The 17,187-nt window shown below is 48.2% G+C and overlaps 1 protein-coding gene across 3 annotated transcripts in view; it reads right to left on the reverse strand.

Moving 5' to 3' along the window:
* USP8 (ubiquitin specific peptidase 8) overlaps positions 1-17,187 on the reverse strand; it is a 72,669-nt gene that overhangs the window by 19,816 nt on the left and 35,666 nt on the right. For all 3 annotated transcript variants that reach the window (XM_038767072.1, XM_038767071.1, XM_038767073.1), the window contains 6 exons: positions 13,724-13,868; positions 11,655-11,869; positions 10,316-10,873; positions 6,141-6,227; positions 5,321-5,401; positions 2,020-2,270 (listed from right to left, as the gene is read on the reverse strand). In XM_038767072.1, coding sequence (XP_038623000.1) covers positions 2,020-2,270; positions 5,321-5,401; positions 6,141-6,227; positions 10,316-10,873; positions 11,655-11,869; positions 13,724-13,868 — 1,337 coding nt within the window. The remainder of the gene's footprint in view (positions 1-2,019; positions 2,271-5,320; positions 5,402-6,140; positions 6,228-10,315; positions 10,874-11,654; positions 11,870-13,723; positions 13,869-17,187) is intronic.

The raw sequence follows: 17,187 nt of genomic DNA on the forward strand, positions 1-17,187 counted from the left end.
ATAATGATGGCATTTATTAAGCGCTTACTATGTGCAAAGCACTGTTCTAAGCGCTGGGGAGGTTACAAGGTGATCAGGTTGTCCCACGGGGGGCTCACCGTCTTCATCCCCATCTTACAGATGAGGGAACCGAGGCCCAGAGAAGTGCAGTGACTTGCCCAAAGTCACACAGCTGACAACTGGCAGAGCCGGGATTTGAACCCATGACGCCTGACTCCAAAGCCCGGGCTCTTTTCCACTGAGCCACACTGCTTCTCTACCGACTTGGACTTCCCCAGCGCTCAGTCCAGTGCTCTGCACACAGTAAGCGCTCAATAAATACGATTGAGCGAATGAATGATATCACAAAAACAATCAAGAGTCAGGGCTCAAGGGCCCACCTTTAAATGCCATTATTCATTCATTCAATCGTATTTATTGAGCGCTTCCTGCGTGCAGAGCACTGGACTAAGCGCTTAGGAAGTCCAAGTCGGCAACATCTAGAGACGGCCCCTACCCGACAGCGGGCTCACAGGCTAGAAAGGGGAGACAGACAACAAAACATATTAAACAGAACATATTGTTGCCAACTTGGGCTTCCCAAGTGCTCAGTCCAGTGCTCTGCACACCGTAAGCGCTCAATAAATACGACTGAATGAATGAATGACAAGGCCGGGGTGCCTCTTCGGACTGTGGCGGGAACAGGCTGAGGAGGAGAGTACCTCCAACGCTTTTTGGGGCCACCTCTAATAATAATGTTGGCATTATTAACAATAATAATAATAATATTATTGTTTTATATTATATTTATATATTTTATATATTATATATTTATGCTGTATATAATTATATTATTACTATTATAGCGCTTAACAGATACCATCGTTATAGTAATAATAATAATGGCATTTGTTAAGCGCTTACTATGTGCAAAGCCGAAGGGAAGACAGGAGAGATCTTTTAGGCTGTGAGCCCACGGTTGGGAAGGGACCGTCTCTATATGCTGCCGACTTGTACTTCCCAAGCGCTTAGTACAGTGCTCTGCACACAGTAAGCGCTCGATAAATACGATTGATTGATTGATTGATTGATTAATATTACTACTCGTGGATTCCGGCTCCCGACTCGGCGACTCCGAGGTTTTGTTACTCTGTTTTGTTGTGTTCCCTGTCTCCCCCTTCTAGCCTGTGAGCCCGCCGTTGGGTAGGGGCCGTCTCTAGATGTTGCCAACGTGTCCTTCCCCAAGCGTTTAGTACAGTGCCCTGCACACAGTAAGCGCTCGATAAATATGATTGATTGATTAATATTACTACTCATGGATTCCGGCTCCCGCCTCGGCGACTCCGAGGTTTTGTTACTCCGTTTTGTTGTGTTCCCTGTCTCCCCCTTCTAGACTGTGAGCCCGCCGTTGGGTAGGGGCCGTCTCTAGATGTTGCCAACGTGTCCTTCCCCAAGCGTTTAGCACAGTGCCCTGCACACAGTAAGCGCTCGATAAATATGATTGATTGATTAATATTACTACTCATGGATTCAGGCTCCCGACTCGGCAACTCCGAGGTTTTGTTACTCTGTTTTGTTGTGTTCCCTGTCTCCCCCTTCTAGACTGTGAGCCCGCCGTTGGGTAGGGGCCGTCTCTAGATGTTGCCAACGTGTCCTTCCCGAGCGTTTAGTACAGTGCTCTGCACACAGTAAGCGCTCGATAAATACGACTGATTGATTGATTAATATTACTACTCATGGATTCAGGCTCCCGACTCGGCGACTCCGAGGTTTTGTTACTACGTTTGTTGTGTTCCCTGTCTCCCCCTTCTAGACTGTGAGCCCGCCGTTGGGTAGGGGCCGTCTCTAGATGTTGCCAACGTGTCCTTCCCCAAGCGTTTAGCACAGTGCCCTGCACACAGTAAGCGCTCGATAAATACGATTGATTGATTGATCGATTGATGCTCTGCACACAGTAAGCGCTCGATAAATACGACTGATTGATGGACCGATTGAAAACGGGACGGGATAGTCCCTCTCGGAGGGGTCGGAGCCGCTTACTTGGTCTCCCGATTGACGGCGGGCGTTGCGACTGGCTTCCTCTTCTCCTCCTCCTGAATGGCCTGGGTTATATCCGGGGACGAGTACGAGCGCTTCAGCTTGGACGGCTCTCGGTCGCGCTCCGTGGATACCTTGGGCTTGGCTTTGGGGGACGGCGGCGTGGACGGAGGGGCCATCTCGGGCGGGTAAATGTGAACCGAGTTGGTCGGTGAGTGGTAATAGCGAAAGGTGCCGGTGGTGGGATCCAGGAACTTCACGGGGGAAGGGGAAAGACACGATAAAGGTCGGAAAAAAAAGATACAACAAAGTCACCCTCTACATATAGACATCATCATCGATCGTATTTATTGAGCGCTTACTATGTGCAGAGAACTGTACTAAGCGCTTGGGAAGTACAAATTGGCAACATATAGAGACGGTCCCTACCCAACAGTGGGCTCACAGTCTAAAAGGGGGAGACAGAGAACAAAACCAAACATACTATCAAAATAAAATAAATATATATACATATACACACACGTCAAAAAAGATCAAACAAAATCCTACATCCTCCTCCTCCTCTCCATCCCCCCCGCCCTATGTCCTTCCCCTCCCCACAGCACTTGTATATATATTCATGCATTTGATCGTATTTATTGAGCGCTTACTGTGTGCAGAGCACTGTACTAAGCGCTTGGGAAGTCCAAGTTGGCAACATATATGTTTGTACAGATTTATTACTCTACTGTACTCTACTGAAGCAGAGTGGCTCAGTGGCTCTATTTATTTATTTTACTTGCACATATCTATTCTCTTTATTTTATTTTGTTAGTATGTTTGGTTTTGTTCTCTGCCTCCCCCTTCTAGACTGTGAGCCCGCTGTTGGGTAGGGATCATCTATGTTGCCAACTTGGACTTCCCAAGTGCTTAGTACAGTGCTCTGCACACAGTAAGCGCTCAATAAATACGATTGATTGATTGATTTTACTTGTACATATCTATTCTATTTATTTTATTTTGTTTATATGTTTGGTTTTGTTCTCTGCCTCCCCCTTCTAGACTGTGAGCCCACTGTTGGGTAGGGACCGTCTCTATATGTTGCTAACTTGTACTTCCCAAGCGCTTAGTACAGTGCTCTGCACACAGTAAGCGCTCAATGAATACGATTGATTGATTGATTGATTGGAAAGAGCCCGGGCTTTGGAGTCAGAGGTCATGGGTTCCAATCCCAACTCCACCACATGTCTGCTGTGTGACCTTGGGCAAGTCTGTTCACTTCTCTGCGCCTCAGTTACCCCGTCTGTAAAATGGGGATGCAGACTGTGAGCCCCACGTGGGACAACTTGATCACACTGCATCCCCCCAACGCTTAGAACAGTGCTCTGCACATAGTAAGCGCTTAACAAATGCCATCATTATTATTATTATTACTGATTTTACTTGTACATATTTACTGTTCTATTTATTTTGTTAATGATGGGCATTTAGCTTTAATTCTATCTGTTCTGACGACGTGACACCCGTCCACATGTCTTGCTTTGTTGTCTGTCTCCCCTTCTAGACTGTGAGCCCGTTCATTCACTCAGTAGTATTTATTGAGCAATTACTGTGTGCAGAGCACTGTACTAAGCCCTTGGGAATCAATCAATCGTATTTATTGAGCGCTTACTGTGGGCAGAGCACTGTACTAAGCGCTTGGGAAGTCCAAGTTGGCAACATATAGAGACGGTCCCTACCCAACAGTGGGCTCACAGTCTAGAAGGGGGAGACGGAGAACCAAACCAAACATGGGAACAAGGGAATCACAACTGCCTCGGAGGAAGAGCCAGCCTGGCTCACTACTTCATAAAGAAGGACGAGCCAAGGACTGGATGATAGCGCATAGTACTGTCCGTCTCCCTCTTTAGACTGTCAGCTCGTTATGGGCAGGGTACATGTTTGCTAATTCTTTTGAACTGAACTCAGGCAAAAACTCCTCACCCTTGACTTCCAAGCCGTCCATCACCTCACCCCCTCCTACCTCACCTCCCTTCTCTCCTTCTCCAGCCCAGCCCGCACCCTCCGCTCCTCTGCTGCCGCTCACCTCCTCACTGTGCCTCGTTCTCACCCATCCCGCCGTCGACCCCTGGCCCGAAATGCCCTCCCTCCCCACATAATAATAATAATGGCATTTATTAAGCGCTTACTATGTGCAAAGCACTCTTCTAAGCGCTGGGGAGGTTACAGGGTGATCAGGCTGTCCCACGGAGGGCTCACAGTCTTAATCCCCATTTTACAGATGAGGTCACTGAGGCCCAGAGAAGTGAAGTGACTTTCCCAAAGTCACACAGCTGACAGTTGGCAGAACCAGGATTTGAACCCGCGACCTCTGACTCCAAAGCCTGGGCTCTTTCCAGTGAGCCACGCTGCTTCCCCCACATCTGCCAAGCTAGCTCTCTTCCTCCCTTCAAAGCCCTACTGAGAGCTCACCTCCTCCAGGAGGCCTTCCCACACTGAGCCCCTTCCCCTCCCCACAGCACCTGTATATATGTTTGTGCGTATTTATTACTCTATTTATTTATTGATTGATTGATTTTACTTGTACATATCTATTCTATTTATTTTATTTGGTTAATATGTTTTGTTTTGTCATCCGTCTCCCCCTTCTAGACTGGGAGCCCGCTGTTGGGTAGGGTCCGTCTCTCTATGTTGCCGACTTGGACTTCCCAGGCGCTTAGTACACTGCTCTGCACACAGTAAGCGCTCAATAAATACGATTGATGATGATGATGATGACTCTAGAGCCCGGGCCCGGGAGTCAGAACGACCTGGGTTCTAATCCCGGCTCCGCCACTTGTCCGCTGCGAGACCCCGGACAAGTCGTCATCATCATCATCATCGATCGTATTTATTGAGCGCTTACTGTGTACTTACTGTGGGAAGTCCAAGTTGGCAACATATAGAGATGGTCCCTACCCAACAGCGGGCTCACAGTCTAAAAGGGGGAGACAGGGAACAAAGCCAAACATACTAATGAAATATGTTAAAAAGTCGCTTTACTTCTCTGGGCTTCAGTTTCCTCCTCTGCAAAATGGGGCTTACGGACGAAGACAGGGACTGTGTCCAATCTGACTAGCTTGGATCTACCCCAGTGCTTAAAGCTGCGCTTGACACAGAGTAAGCGGTGAACAAATACCGTCGTTATTGTTATTACCATTATCCCAAGCGCTCAGTACAGTGCTCTGCACGCAGTAAGCGCTCTGTCCATACCACTGATTGAACCAACACAGACACACGCCCCACATTAATCTTCTTGCCGCTTTGTTGTCGTCTTGACACTTACCTTGGCCCAGCCTGCAGGCAACCCAGGTACTACCCTTCCCATTTCTTCACTTCGGGCTCTTGTCAGGGGCTCTCGTTGAGACTTTGGGAAAAAGAAAAGAAAAAAGGCATCACCACACACAATTTCAGTTTACGGTCATCTGCTCCTAACACCCTCGTGTTAGGCAGAACACCATGCCGACTCCATCTTTAGTTCTACCTGAGTCCAGTGAGGGTCCTCCCCCGTCTCAACTGTTCTTCCTTTGTACGTACTACCCACCCGTCTCTCCGTTTCATCAGAAGAACAGAAACTTTGGAGAAACCGCGCTGGTTCCTCCGGAAAACCGAGAGGTCTGCGATTATTGCTTCAACTCGCCTCCTCCACACGACTTATCGTGCATCACTGGGGAAGAAAATGAGCGAGTACGACTCCATGATAGAAAAAGTCTTTAAGAGAGCTCGTGTTTCTTGGTGCTTATAAAAAAAACACCGACTGCCTCCATCCTCACACGGAGATAACCCAAGGGCAAGAGGCTACTTACGGACTGCCGAAGAATTACAAACGAGCCGGTACTGTTAAGTACCATCAAAGTTTCAAAACGTTGGACTTTTGGAGGGAGGCCATAAGTTTGCTTCGCCTCCTCATCAAAAACAGGGCAGTCGTAGACAGTTAACAAGAAACAGCTGCCGAAAATGACACAGATCCATCTTGGGTGGATTTGAAGAAACCAACCCAGGATTCCCGAACATGGAGTGAAGATAAGCATATGTTGCTGCACTCTATGGTGATTTCTCTGGTTTTCATTTCTTTCCCCCGGCGTACTGAATTGAACTTCACTCACTTTGTATCTTTCGGGATCTTCGGGCGTATCTTTAGAGGTTCCGGCTTGGGGCGCGTCACTTTCTGGCTGCTCTTTAACTCTAACATGCTGGCAAACGGTTGGAATAGAAAAAAATGAAAGAAGCGCAGCTCCTCCCCGCCCGTATACACACGAATTCCCGAAAACTTCAAAAGGGGGGAAGGGACCCGTCTGGCGGATGGGTCAGAATCCAACTGCTCCTTCTCGCTGAGGGCAGGGAGGCTGACTCGGGCTCTCCTTGGGACTCGATCTGGGAATGGGGGATGTTTGACAGATGGGGCTGGAAAACCAACACGGATGACGAAACCCTGTCTCGGTCAACCAGGGGCCGGGAAGAGAGAACACAGGCGCTGAGGGCTTAGGAAACTGGCACAAACAACAGCTGGATGTCAACACTGGGAAGGTTTCATGGGATGCCCGTGGCCTGAAAAGGGAATGTGCTATTACTCTACTTATTTATTTATTTTATTTGTGCATACCTATTCTATTTATTTTATTTTGTTAGTATGCTTGGTTTTGTTCTCTGTCCCCCCCACTTTTAGACTGTGAGCCCGCTGTTGGGTAGGGACTGTCTCTATATGTTGCCAACTTGGACTTCAAAAGCGCTTAGTCCAGTGCTCTGTACACAGTAAGCGCTCAATAAATGTGATTGATGATTGATTGATTGATTGAACCGGCTTCTTGGTCTCGGAGGAAGACTCGGTCGTTTTGTATGCAAAAGCCCCGGGACGGCTAACCGGGAAGAACTGTGACTCCTTTTAAGCAAAATTTGGGTTTGTCTAGAAATGAGCCTTTCTTCCGGAATAATAATGAGGATGATGGCATTGATTAAGCGCTTCCTATGTGCCAGGCACTGTTCGAAGCGCAGGGGAGGTTACAGGGTGATCAGGTTGTCTCTCGGGGGGCTCACAGTCTTAATCCCCATTTTACAGATGAGGGGACTGAGGCCCAGAGAAGTGGAGCCGGGGTTCGAACCCATGACCTCTGACTCCAAAGCCCGGGCTCTTTCCACTGAACCATGCTGCTTCTCAGGAATGGATAAACTTCTTGATATGACTTTGATATGACAGTGAGCCCACTGCTGGGTAGGGACCGTCTCTATATGTACCAACTTGTACTTCCCAAGCGCTTAGTACAGTGCTCTGCACACAGTAAGCGCTCAATAAATACGATTGATGATGATGATGACTATCCTTAACTTCCCGGGCAAGCCTAAAGCACCGTTTTCAGAAAGACGAGGAAACCGGTGACATCTGTGCTGCTGTTTCTGCCTTCCATTTGAGACTGTCCAAACCCAGCGATGGAGTCTTCTTTGTTGTTGTTGTTGTTGTGGTTTTTTAATGGCATTTGTTCAGCAGCACATGCTGCAGAGCAGCTTGGCCTAGTGGGAACAGCCCGGGGCTGGGAGTAGGAAGGACCTGGGTTCTAATCCCGGCTCTGCCACTTGTACGCTGTGTAAGTCGCGTCACTTCTCTGGGCCTCAGTTACCTCATCCGTAAAATGGGGATGAAGACCGTGAGCCCCTGTGAGCCGGGGATGGTGTCCCACCTGATTAGCTTGCACGTACTTAGAACGGTGCTTGGCACATAGTAAGCGCTTAACAAATGCCATCATTATTATTATTGTTATTATTATTATACTCCAGTGCTAAGAACAATGCTTGGCATGTAGTCAGCACTTTACAAATACCATAATTATTATTATTGGAATAATAATATATTTATTATAATATATTAATAACATAGTTCAATATAATAATATTATTATAATACTATATTATAATAATGTGATTAGTATGATTATTATAGTAATATTAATAATAATAACAGTGCTTACTATATGTCAAGCACTGTCCTCCGTGCCAAGGTGGATACAAATTCACCAAGTTGGACACAGTCCCTGTCCCACCTAATAATAATAATGATGGCATTTATTAAGCGCTTACTATGTGCAAAGCACTGTTCAAAGTGCTGGGGAGGTTACAAGGTGACCAGGTTGTCCCACGGGGGGCTCACAGTCTTCACCCCCATTTTCCAGATGAGGTCACTGAGGCCCAGAGAAGTGAAGTGACCTGCCCAAAGTCACACAGCTGACAATTGGAGGAGCCGGAATTTGAACCCATGACTTCTGAGTCCAAAGCCCGGGGCTCTTTCCACTGAGCCACACTGCTTCTCTAGCAGCGTTGTACTTTACCTTTCTTTTATCCTACGACAAGAGAAATGTATCGGTAGGTTTTTCCCTAAAAACAAAAGCCAGCATGATTTCGATCCGAGCGCTTCGGTTGCACTGAACGGAGCCCGTTCATTCATTCAATCGTATTTATTGGGCGCTTACTGTGTGCAGAGCACTGTACTAAGCGCTTGGGAAGTCCAAGTCGGCAACATCTAGAGACGGTCCCTACCCGACAGCGGGCTCACAGTCTAGAAGGGGGAGACGGACAACAAAACAAGACATATTAACGACTGATTGATTGATTGATTTTAGACTGTGAGCCCACTGTTGGGTAGGGACTGTCTCTATATGTTGCCAATTTGTACTTCCCAGGTGCTTAGTACGGTGCTCTGCACATAGTAAGCGCTCAATAAATACGATTGATGATGATGATGATTGATTGATTAATAACACAAAGGGAACTAACAGGGATTGAAGAGTGCCCGCGTTGAAGCGTGACTTTTTGACATACGATCAAGTTCCGTTAGAGCAATCTTCACCGAGACAGAACCATCTGTCTGCCTCGCTCGAGCCACGCTCGGATCATCCAAACTAAGTCCGCGTGGCTCAGTGGAAAGAGCCCGGGCTTTGGAGTCAGGGGTCATGGGTTCAAATCCCGGCTCCGCCAATTGTCAGCTGGGTGACTTTGGGCAAGTCACTTCAATCAGTCAATCAATCGTATTTATTGAGCGCTTACTGTGTGCAGAGCACTGGACTAAGCGCTTGGGAAGTACAAGTTGGCAACATACAGAGACAGTCCCTACCCAACAGTGGGCTCACAGTCTAAAAGGGGGAGACAGAGAACAAAACCAAACATACTGACAAAATAAAATAAATAGAATAGATATGTACTGGTAAAATAAATAGAGTAATAAATATGTACAAACATATTTATTCATTTCACTTCTTTGTGCCTCGGTGACCTCATCTGCAAAATGGGGATTTATGACTGTGAGCCCCAAAATGGGACAACCTGATCACCTTGTAGCCCCCCAGCACTTAGAACAGTGCTTTGCACATAGTAAGCGCTTAATAAATGCTATTATTATTATTATTATTATTATTATTATTATTATTAATTCCTCCATCCCCATACTCACGAGACCTGACAACCCGTGTCTGCTGTGTGGTCCAAGGCGGCTGTTTAACTTCTCAATGCCCCGATGTCCTCATCCGTTAAATGGGCATTCGACCCCTGTTCTCCTCCTACTTAGACTGTAAGCCCTCGGTGGAACAGGGACTGTGTCTGATCTGATTGACTTGAATCTATCCCGGCGCTTAGTACACTGGCACAGAGTCGGCACTTAAAATGAACCAGACTTCCTTATTATGATCATCATCATCATCAGTCCTTTTAGACTGTGAGCCCACTGCTGGGTAGGGACTGTCTCTATATGTTGCCAACTTGTACTTCCCAAGCGCTTAGTACAGTGCTCTGCACACAGTAAGCGCTCAATAAATACGATTGATTGATCAACAGGTCCACTTTGTACATCAATCAGTGGTATTTACCAAGCACTTACTGTGTGCAGAACACTATACTAAGCGCTTGGGAGAGATTAGCAGCCCCGTTCCCTGCTAGTAGGGAGCTCTCCATTCATTCGATCGGATTTACTGAGCGCTTTCTGTGTGCAGAGCACTGTGCTAAGCGCTCTCCATCTCCATCCCAGATGAGATGAAGTTGCCAAGGCCACTTCACCGTCTAAGGGCTGGGCTCTTGACGCCTCAGAGCCATCAGGCAAGAGAGGGAATGGGCCGCTGGTGATTTGGGGGTTCGCATTCGGCCTCCCGAAATCATCATCATCATCATCAATCGCATTTATTGAGCACTTACTACGAGCAGAGCACTGTACTAAGCGCTTGGGAAGTACAAATTGGCAACATACAGAGACATATGGCTTCTCTATTTCCCTCGGGGGGCGATCCGTCCGTTCTTCCCCACTCACCTTGCTGGAGCTTGGCTCTTCCATCCCAGAAGGTTGGGCCGGACCTCCTACGGGCTTTTTCGGCATTTCTGGCGTTTGAGGACCCGTTTCTCTATCTTCCGTGGAACCTCTGTCGGATATTTCGGCTTCTGGGCTCTCATGGTCGCTCTGGTTTTGCCTTTTTGCTCCCGCGCCTTCTGCGGGCCTTCCCTCCGGCGTTCCCTCCTCCTCTCCTCCCTTGGCCTGCCCGCTCTCTCGCGGTTCTCTCCCTTCCCCTTCCCGGTTCTCCGGGATCTTCCGCTCCTGCTCTTCCCGCCTGAGCTTCTCTCTCTGCTCCTCTTGCTGCCTTTCCCGCCGCTCCTTTTCTCGTTTGCTCTTCTCGATCAGGGAGGCGGTCTCGGCGTGAATGCGGCTTTTCTCTTCCTCCGTCAGGACGGCGGCCGGGTCAAATGCGGGCTTTTTGGAACGGTCGGGAACCATCTTCCCGTTCTGAAGAGCCCTCGGGTCGGGCTCGGCGCTCTCGGCCCTGGCTTTATGAGCATCGGGCGGTTTGGCCGTGGGCTTTTTAGAACGATCAATCTGGAGCAATAAAAACAATGGCAGTGTTCGTAGAAGACCAGGCAAGAAGTCCTGTTCTCGAAACCCCGTGTTTTGATAGAAAGAGAGGTCATCGTGACTCCTCGGATAATTCTTCCCAGCTGCATCGCTTTGGGCCGGGATCCGATACCCATTTGCCTTTAATTCCACCCTTCCCCAATAATCTGTCCCGACCTAACGGGAAGGGCAGGGGCTGGGAGCGTGTGACCTTGGGTAAGTCCTCTGAGCCTCAGTAACCTCATCTGTATCCCCCCAGCGCTTAGAACAGTGCTTGGCACATAGTAAGCGCTGAACAAAAGCCATCATTATTATAGAGAATAAACCGTTGCAGGAGAGGTGTAGCGGGGCCTGATTGTTTTATTTTGTTGCCTGTCTCCCCCTTCTAGACTGGGAGCCCGCTGTTGGGTAGGGCCCGTTTCTATATGTTGCCAACTTGGACTTCCCAAGCGCTTAGTCCAGTGCTCTGCACACAGTAAGCGCTCAATAAACACGACTGAATGAATGAATGAATGAATCTGTAAATTGGGGATTAAAACCGTGGGCCCCAGGTGGGACGGGGACTGTGTCCAACCTGACGTGCATCTACTCCAACGCTTAGAACAGTGCTTGGCACATAGTAAGCGCTTACCAAATACCATCATTACCATTATTACTCTGTATCCGTCCCGGCGCTTAGAACGGCACCCGAAACGCGGTGAGCGCTTCCCAAACGCCCTAAAACAAACGCCCGCCGGCAGCTCTGACTCGGTTGTAAACCACCCACCTGAGGAACGTTCTTCACAGTACTTGTTGCCTGAATCACAGGGGAACCGCGAGCCGCAACTGGTCCTCCTGAAGTTGAAGTATCGAGCGGTCCCGTTCTTTCTTCCCGGTTGCTTTGCCCGTCCGGATTTTCATTTCCCGTTACAGGAGACGGCTGGACCGGGGCAGCCGGGGCAGGAGGGGCCGGCTCTTCGAGAGACGGGTACGTGAAATCCACTGAAACCCACAAGAATTGGTCCTGAGTTCCGTCTGCCCCAAAGAAGAGGGGTGATTTATTGACTTTGCAAGGGTAGAACAGTGCTTGGTACATAGTAAGCACTTAAATACCACCATTATTCATTCAATCGCATTTATTGAGCGCTTACTATGTGCAGAGCACTGTACTAAGCACTTGGGATGTACAAGTTGGCAACCTATAGAGATGGTCCCTACCCAACAGTGGGCTCACAGTCAAGACGATTATTATTATTAATAGTAGTAAGTTTATTATTATTACTATTATTATAATCTAACAGTCGGAATAGCAGATGTTGAAAATGAAATCCGGAAAACGGCCCTTCGAAAGAGATCCCGCCAGACATTGTTAGAGAAGCAGTGTGGCTCAGTGGATAGAACATGCGCTTAGCGCTTAGGACAGTGCTCTGCACACAGTAAGCGGTCAATAAAGACGACTGAATGAATGAACACGGGCTTGGGATATAATCTAACAGTCAGAATAGCAGATATGTTGAAAATGAAATCCGGAAAACGGCCCTTCGAAAGAGATCCCGCTGGACATCGTTAGAGAAGCAGTGTGGACCGGTGGATAGAACATGCGCTTAGCGCTTAGGACAGTGCTCTGCACACAGTAAGCGGTCAATAAAGACGACTGAATGAATGAACACGGGCTTGGGATATAATCTAACAGTCAGAATAGCAGATATGTTGAAAATGAAATCCGGAAAACGGCCCTTCGAAAGAGATCCCGCCGGACATCGTTAGAGAAGCAGTGTGGACCGGTGGATAGAACATGCGCTTAGCGCTTAGGACAGTGCTCTGCACACAGTAAGCGGTCAATAAAGACGACTGAATGAATGAACACGGGCTTGGGATATAATCTAACAGTCAGAATAGCAGATATGTTGAAAATGAAATCCGGAAAACGGCCCTTCGAAAGAGATCCCGCCGGACATCGTTAGAGAAGCAGTGTGGCTCAGTGGATAGAACATGCGCTTAGCGCTTAGGACAGTGCTCTGCACACAGTAAGCGGTCAATAAATACGACTGAATGAATGAACACGGGCTTGGGATATAATCTACCAGTCAGAATAGCAGATATGTTGAAAATGAAATCCGGAAAACGGCCACTCGAAAGAGATCCCGCCAGACACCGTTAGAGAAGCAGTGTGGCTCGGTGGATAGAACATGCGCTTAGCGCTTAGGACAGTGCTCTGCACACAGTAAGCGGTCAATAAATACGACAATGAATGAACACGGGCTTGGGATATAATCTAACAGTCAGAATAGCAGATATGTTGAAAATGAAATCCGGAAAACGGCCATTCGAAAGAGATCCCGCCGGACATCGTTAGAGAAGCAGTGTGGCTCAGTGGACAGAACATGCGCTTAGCACAGTGCTCTGCACAAAGTAAGCGGTCAATAAATACGACTGAATGAATGAACACGGGCTTGGGAGTCAGACGGACCTGGGTTCTAATCCTGGCCCTCCCACGTGTCTGCTGTGTGACCTTGGGCAAGTCATTTCACTTCTCTGGCCCTCAGTGACCTCATCTGTAAAAATGGGGGATTAAGAGTGTGAGCCCCACAGGGGACAGGGACTGCATCCAACCTGACTTGTATCTACCCCAACGCTTAGAACAGCGCTTGGCACATAGTAAACCCTTAACAAATACCATAATTATCACAATAAGCGCTTAACAAGTACTATAAATGTGGTTAGTTATCACTGCCGTTACGGAGCGGATTTCTTGCTCTCAAATATGAACGCGCAACAGAGAAACAGGGATATTTGGTCCAGACTTCCTAGCCATTTCTGAACGGTGTTTGGTTTAAGCGAGACCCGAGCACTCACGTGAGATGGAAATCTCTTCCCCCTTGCCACGGGGAGGTGGTGTTACTTTGGCGTTCGTGGTGAACTGAGGGTAACAGAGCAGCCAGTTTTCATAGCCTCCTTCCAAAACTAAGGGCTCGTTCCGCAGGACGGTCGGACTTTCCCACTACGACAAGGAAAAACGATTTGCATGATGTACATTTGACACCCCCCTTTGAAAACTACTTCCTGATGTGCTAAAAAACAGGAAAGACGCTGAATTCTGAACACTGTCAGAGCACCTGAAGAAACTTGCAAAGTTCATTCATTCAGTCGTATTTATTGAGCGCTTCCTGTGGGCAGAGCACTGTGCTAAGCGCTTGGGAAGTCCAAGTTGGCAACATATAGAGACGGGCCCTACCCAATCAATCGTATTTATTGAGCGCTTACTGTGTGCAGAGCACTGTACTAAGCGCTTGGGAAGTCCAAGTTGGCAACATCTAGAGACGGTCCTGACTCAACAGTGGGCTTACAGTCTAGAAGGCGGGGGAGTGGGTACAATTTACAGCTTTTCGGTAGCAGTCAGACTTTCCTACAACAAACACTGCCCTAAAATGCTCAGTGAGCTCCATCGGTTTACGGATGGGCAAGACTAACCCACAACGTCCCGTAAGAAAGCAGAAGGGATGCTCCGATCCAAAAATATGGGATTCAAATTCTCTTTATTCCCCAAAAAGACGAAAGCGACCAACGGGCTTCAATACCCTGCCCACAGAGAGCGGTTTTTACCCCGCAGCCCACATCTGTCACTAAAGGGTGAACGTCACCACGATTTGCCTCGCCTGCTGTGGCCTCTGGACCCAAAGAACTCTACCTCTGTTCCTCACTAAAAGATCTTAACAAGACAGAAGTTAAACCAGAGAAAATAAGTCCCAAATCATACGTGTGGTTTTTTTTTTAGCTCCTTCTTTGAAAAGCGACATCGGATTTCACTTTTTCGTATTAAAAGGAGAAGCAGCGTGGCTCAGCGGAAAGAACACGGCCTTTGGAGTCAGAGGGCATGGGTTCAGATTCCGGCTCTGCCAACTGTCAGCTGTGTGACTTTGGGCATGTCACTTCACTTCTCTGGGCCTCAGTTCCCTCATCTGTAAAACGGGGATTAAAACTGTGAGCCATACCCATAATTTATTCATTTGTACGGCTGTCTGTCTCCCCCTCTAGACAGTAACCCCACGGTGGGCAGGGAATGTGTCTGCCAACTCTGTTACATTATACACGGTAAGTGTCCAATAAAGGTGATTAATTGATTGGTCTAGAGGTCCGCAGGCTGAGGCCAGTGCTGTCCTACAGAAGCATCACCTCACTCAAGTTTCAGTCAAGACAGACTCTTTCCTAGAGTCCTCGCCAAACATTCAGTTTTGCGAGTGTCTCAATGCCCCTAGGTCATAAGCTCGTTGTGGGCAAGGAATAGCTCTGTTTATTGTTCCCATTACAATGAACGCTCAAAAAATGCTATCGAGTGACAGGCCGCCTCCCCATCGCCGAATACCTCTGCCGTGACAACCGGAAAAAGGACTGCATCCTGAACTTGTTTGTTCTTGACGACTGACTGGATAATCAGGCCCCTCCACTGACCTGGATTTTTAGAGTTATTAGGGTGGACACCAGTGTCATCAGAGGAGATGATGAGTTATCTGCCCTCCTGCTCCACCCGGCCTCACCCGGGCATCAACTTGGACGTTTGATCGCGTTATCTCTGATCGCTCTACAATCCCTAACCTCCCCAACTCTGAAACCCCATTCCCTGACCAATCTCCTCACCTGCCTTCTCTCCCCTTCCCCGCAAAAGTTATCCTGTTCCCCAGAGATCTCCCATGCCCTCTCCCATCCCCTCTAGACCGTAAGCTCATTGTGGGCAGGGAATGTGTCTGTTTATTGTTCTATTTTACTCTCCACTCAGTAAGCACTCAATCAATACGACCGCCTACCCGAGGCATCTTGTCCGCTGTGGTCTCCCTACCCAAGCTGCCCTCTCGACACACAAATCCAGGTGCTCGACCCCGCCTTCTCTTCCAAACTCAAGTCCCTCGCACGACTGCCTCTCCGTCGATCTTTCGATCCCGCGGCCCTGGATCACCTCCCCGGGATGGCCTCCGTTCAGACGTTTGCGCCACGGAGCGTGAAAAGGCAGGAACCCAGGCCTCACCTGACTCAAATTCATCCTCACCTGCTAAAACCCTGCCCTCTCCTCGGCCCAGTACCGATACTTCTCTTCCATTCCTGACCCTCCCTCCTTAAATCCCGCGGAGCTCGGCCTCTTCCATCTCTGACCTCGGCTTACCAACTTCCGTATCGACTAAATTGAAACCATCGGGGATGAGCTTCCACAAATCTCCCCAGACTCCGTCCAATCCCCACATCCACTGTCATCCTTCCCAGATGCCTCCCAAAAGATCTCCCTTCTTTCAAAATCTTCCCCATCTATGTGCTCCTCCAGCCCCATTCCCTTCTCCCTTGTGTCTACCCTTCTTCCCTCCCTACTGCTATCTCAATAATAATAATTAAAAACAATTGTGGTATTTGTTAAGCGCTTAGATACAAGTTAATCAGGTTGGGCACACCTACTCACACTCCAGTGATTCCTTACCTGCTTTGAGAGACTCCTACTTATCTACTATGATAAAAAAAACCCTCCCGCCACCCCACTGCCCCTTCCACTTGTCACCCCAAATGCTTCCTGTCATTCCTGTCCAAACTCCTTGAACGAGTTGTTCACTGCTGGCACCTCCACTTGCTCTCCTCCATCTCCCTTCTCGCTTTGGGCAGGGAATGTGTCTGTTCTACTTTGTTGTCCGTCTCCCCCTTCTAGACTGTGAGCCCGCTGTTGGGTAGGGATCGTCTCTATATGTTGCCAAATTGGACTTCCCAAGCGCTTAGTCCAGTGCTCTGCACACAGTACACGCTCAATAAATATGATTGAATGAATGAATGACTGTCTCTGTGGCCGACCGTACTTTCCAAGCGCTTAGTACAGCGCTCTTACACAGCAAGCGCTCAATAAATACGATTGAATGAGCGAATAAATGAGTAAGTGCTCAGTAAATATGACTGATTGGACTACCCCCTTCTCCTGGAAAGATGATCACATTTCATTCATTCATTCAATCGTATTGATTGCGTGCTTACTGTGTAAGAGCACTGTACTAAGCGCTTGGGAAGTACAAGTCGGCAACGTGTAGAGACGGTCCCTACCCAACAATGGGCTCACAGTCTAGAAGGGGGAGACGGACAACAAATCAAAACATGTGTATGGGTGTCAAGTCGTCAGAACAAATAGAATTAAAGCTCTGTGCACAAAATAATTAGAATAGTAAATAATCATTCAATCGTATTTACTGAGCGCTTACTGTGTGCAGAGCACTGGACTAAGCGCTTGGGAAGTCCAAGCCGGCAACATATAGAGACGGTCCCTACCCAACAATGGGCTCACAGTCTAGAAGGGGGAC

Source organism: Tachyglossus aculeatus, chromosome 26, assembly GCF_015852505.1.
Source record: "Tachyglossus aculeatus isolate mTacAcu1 chromosome 26, mTacAcu1.pri, whole genome shotgun sequence".
Lineage (NCBI taxonomy): Eukaryota > Metazoa > Chordata > Mammalia > Monotremata > Tachyglossidae > Tachyglossus > Tachyglossus aculeatus.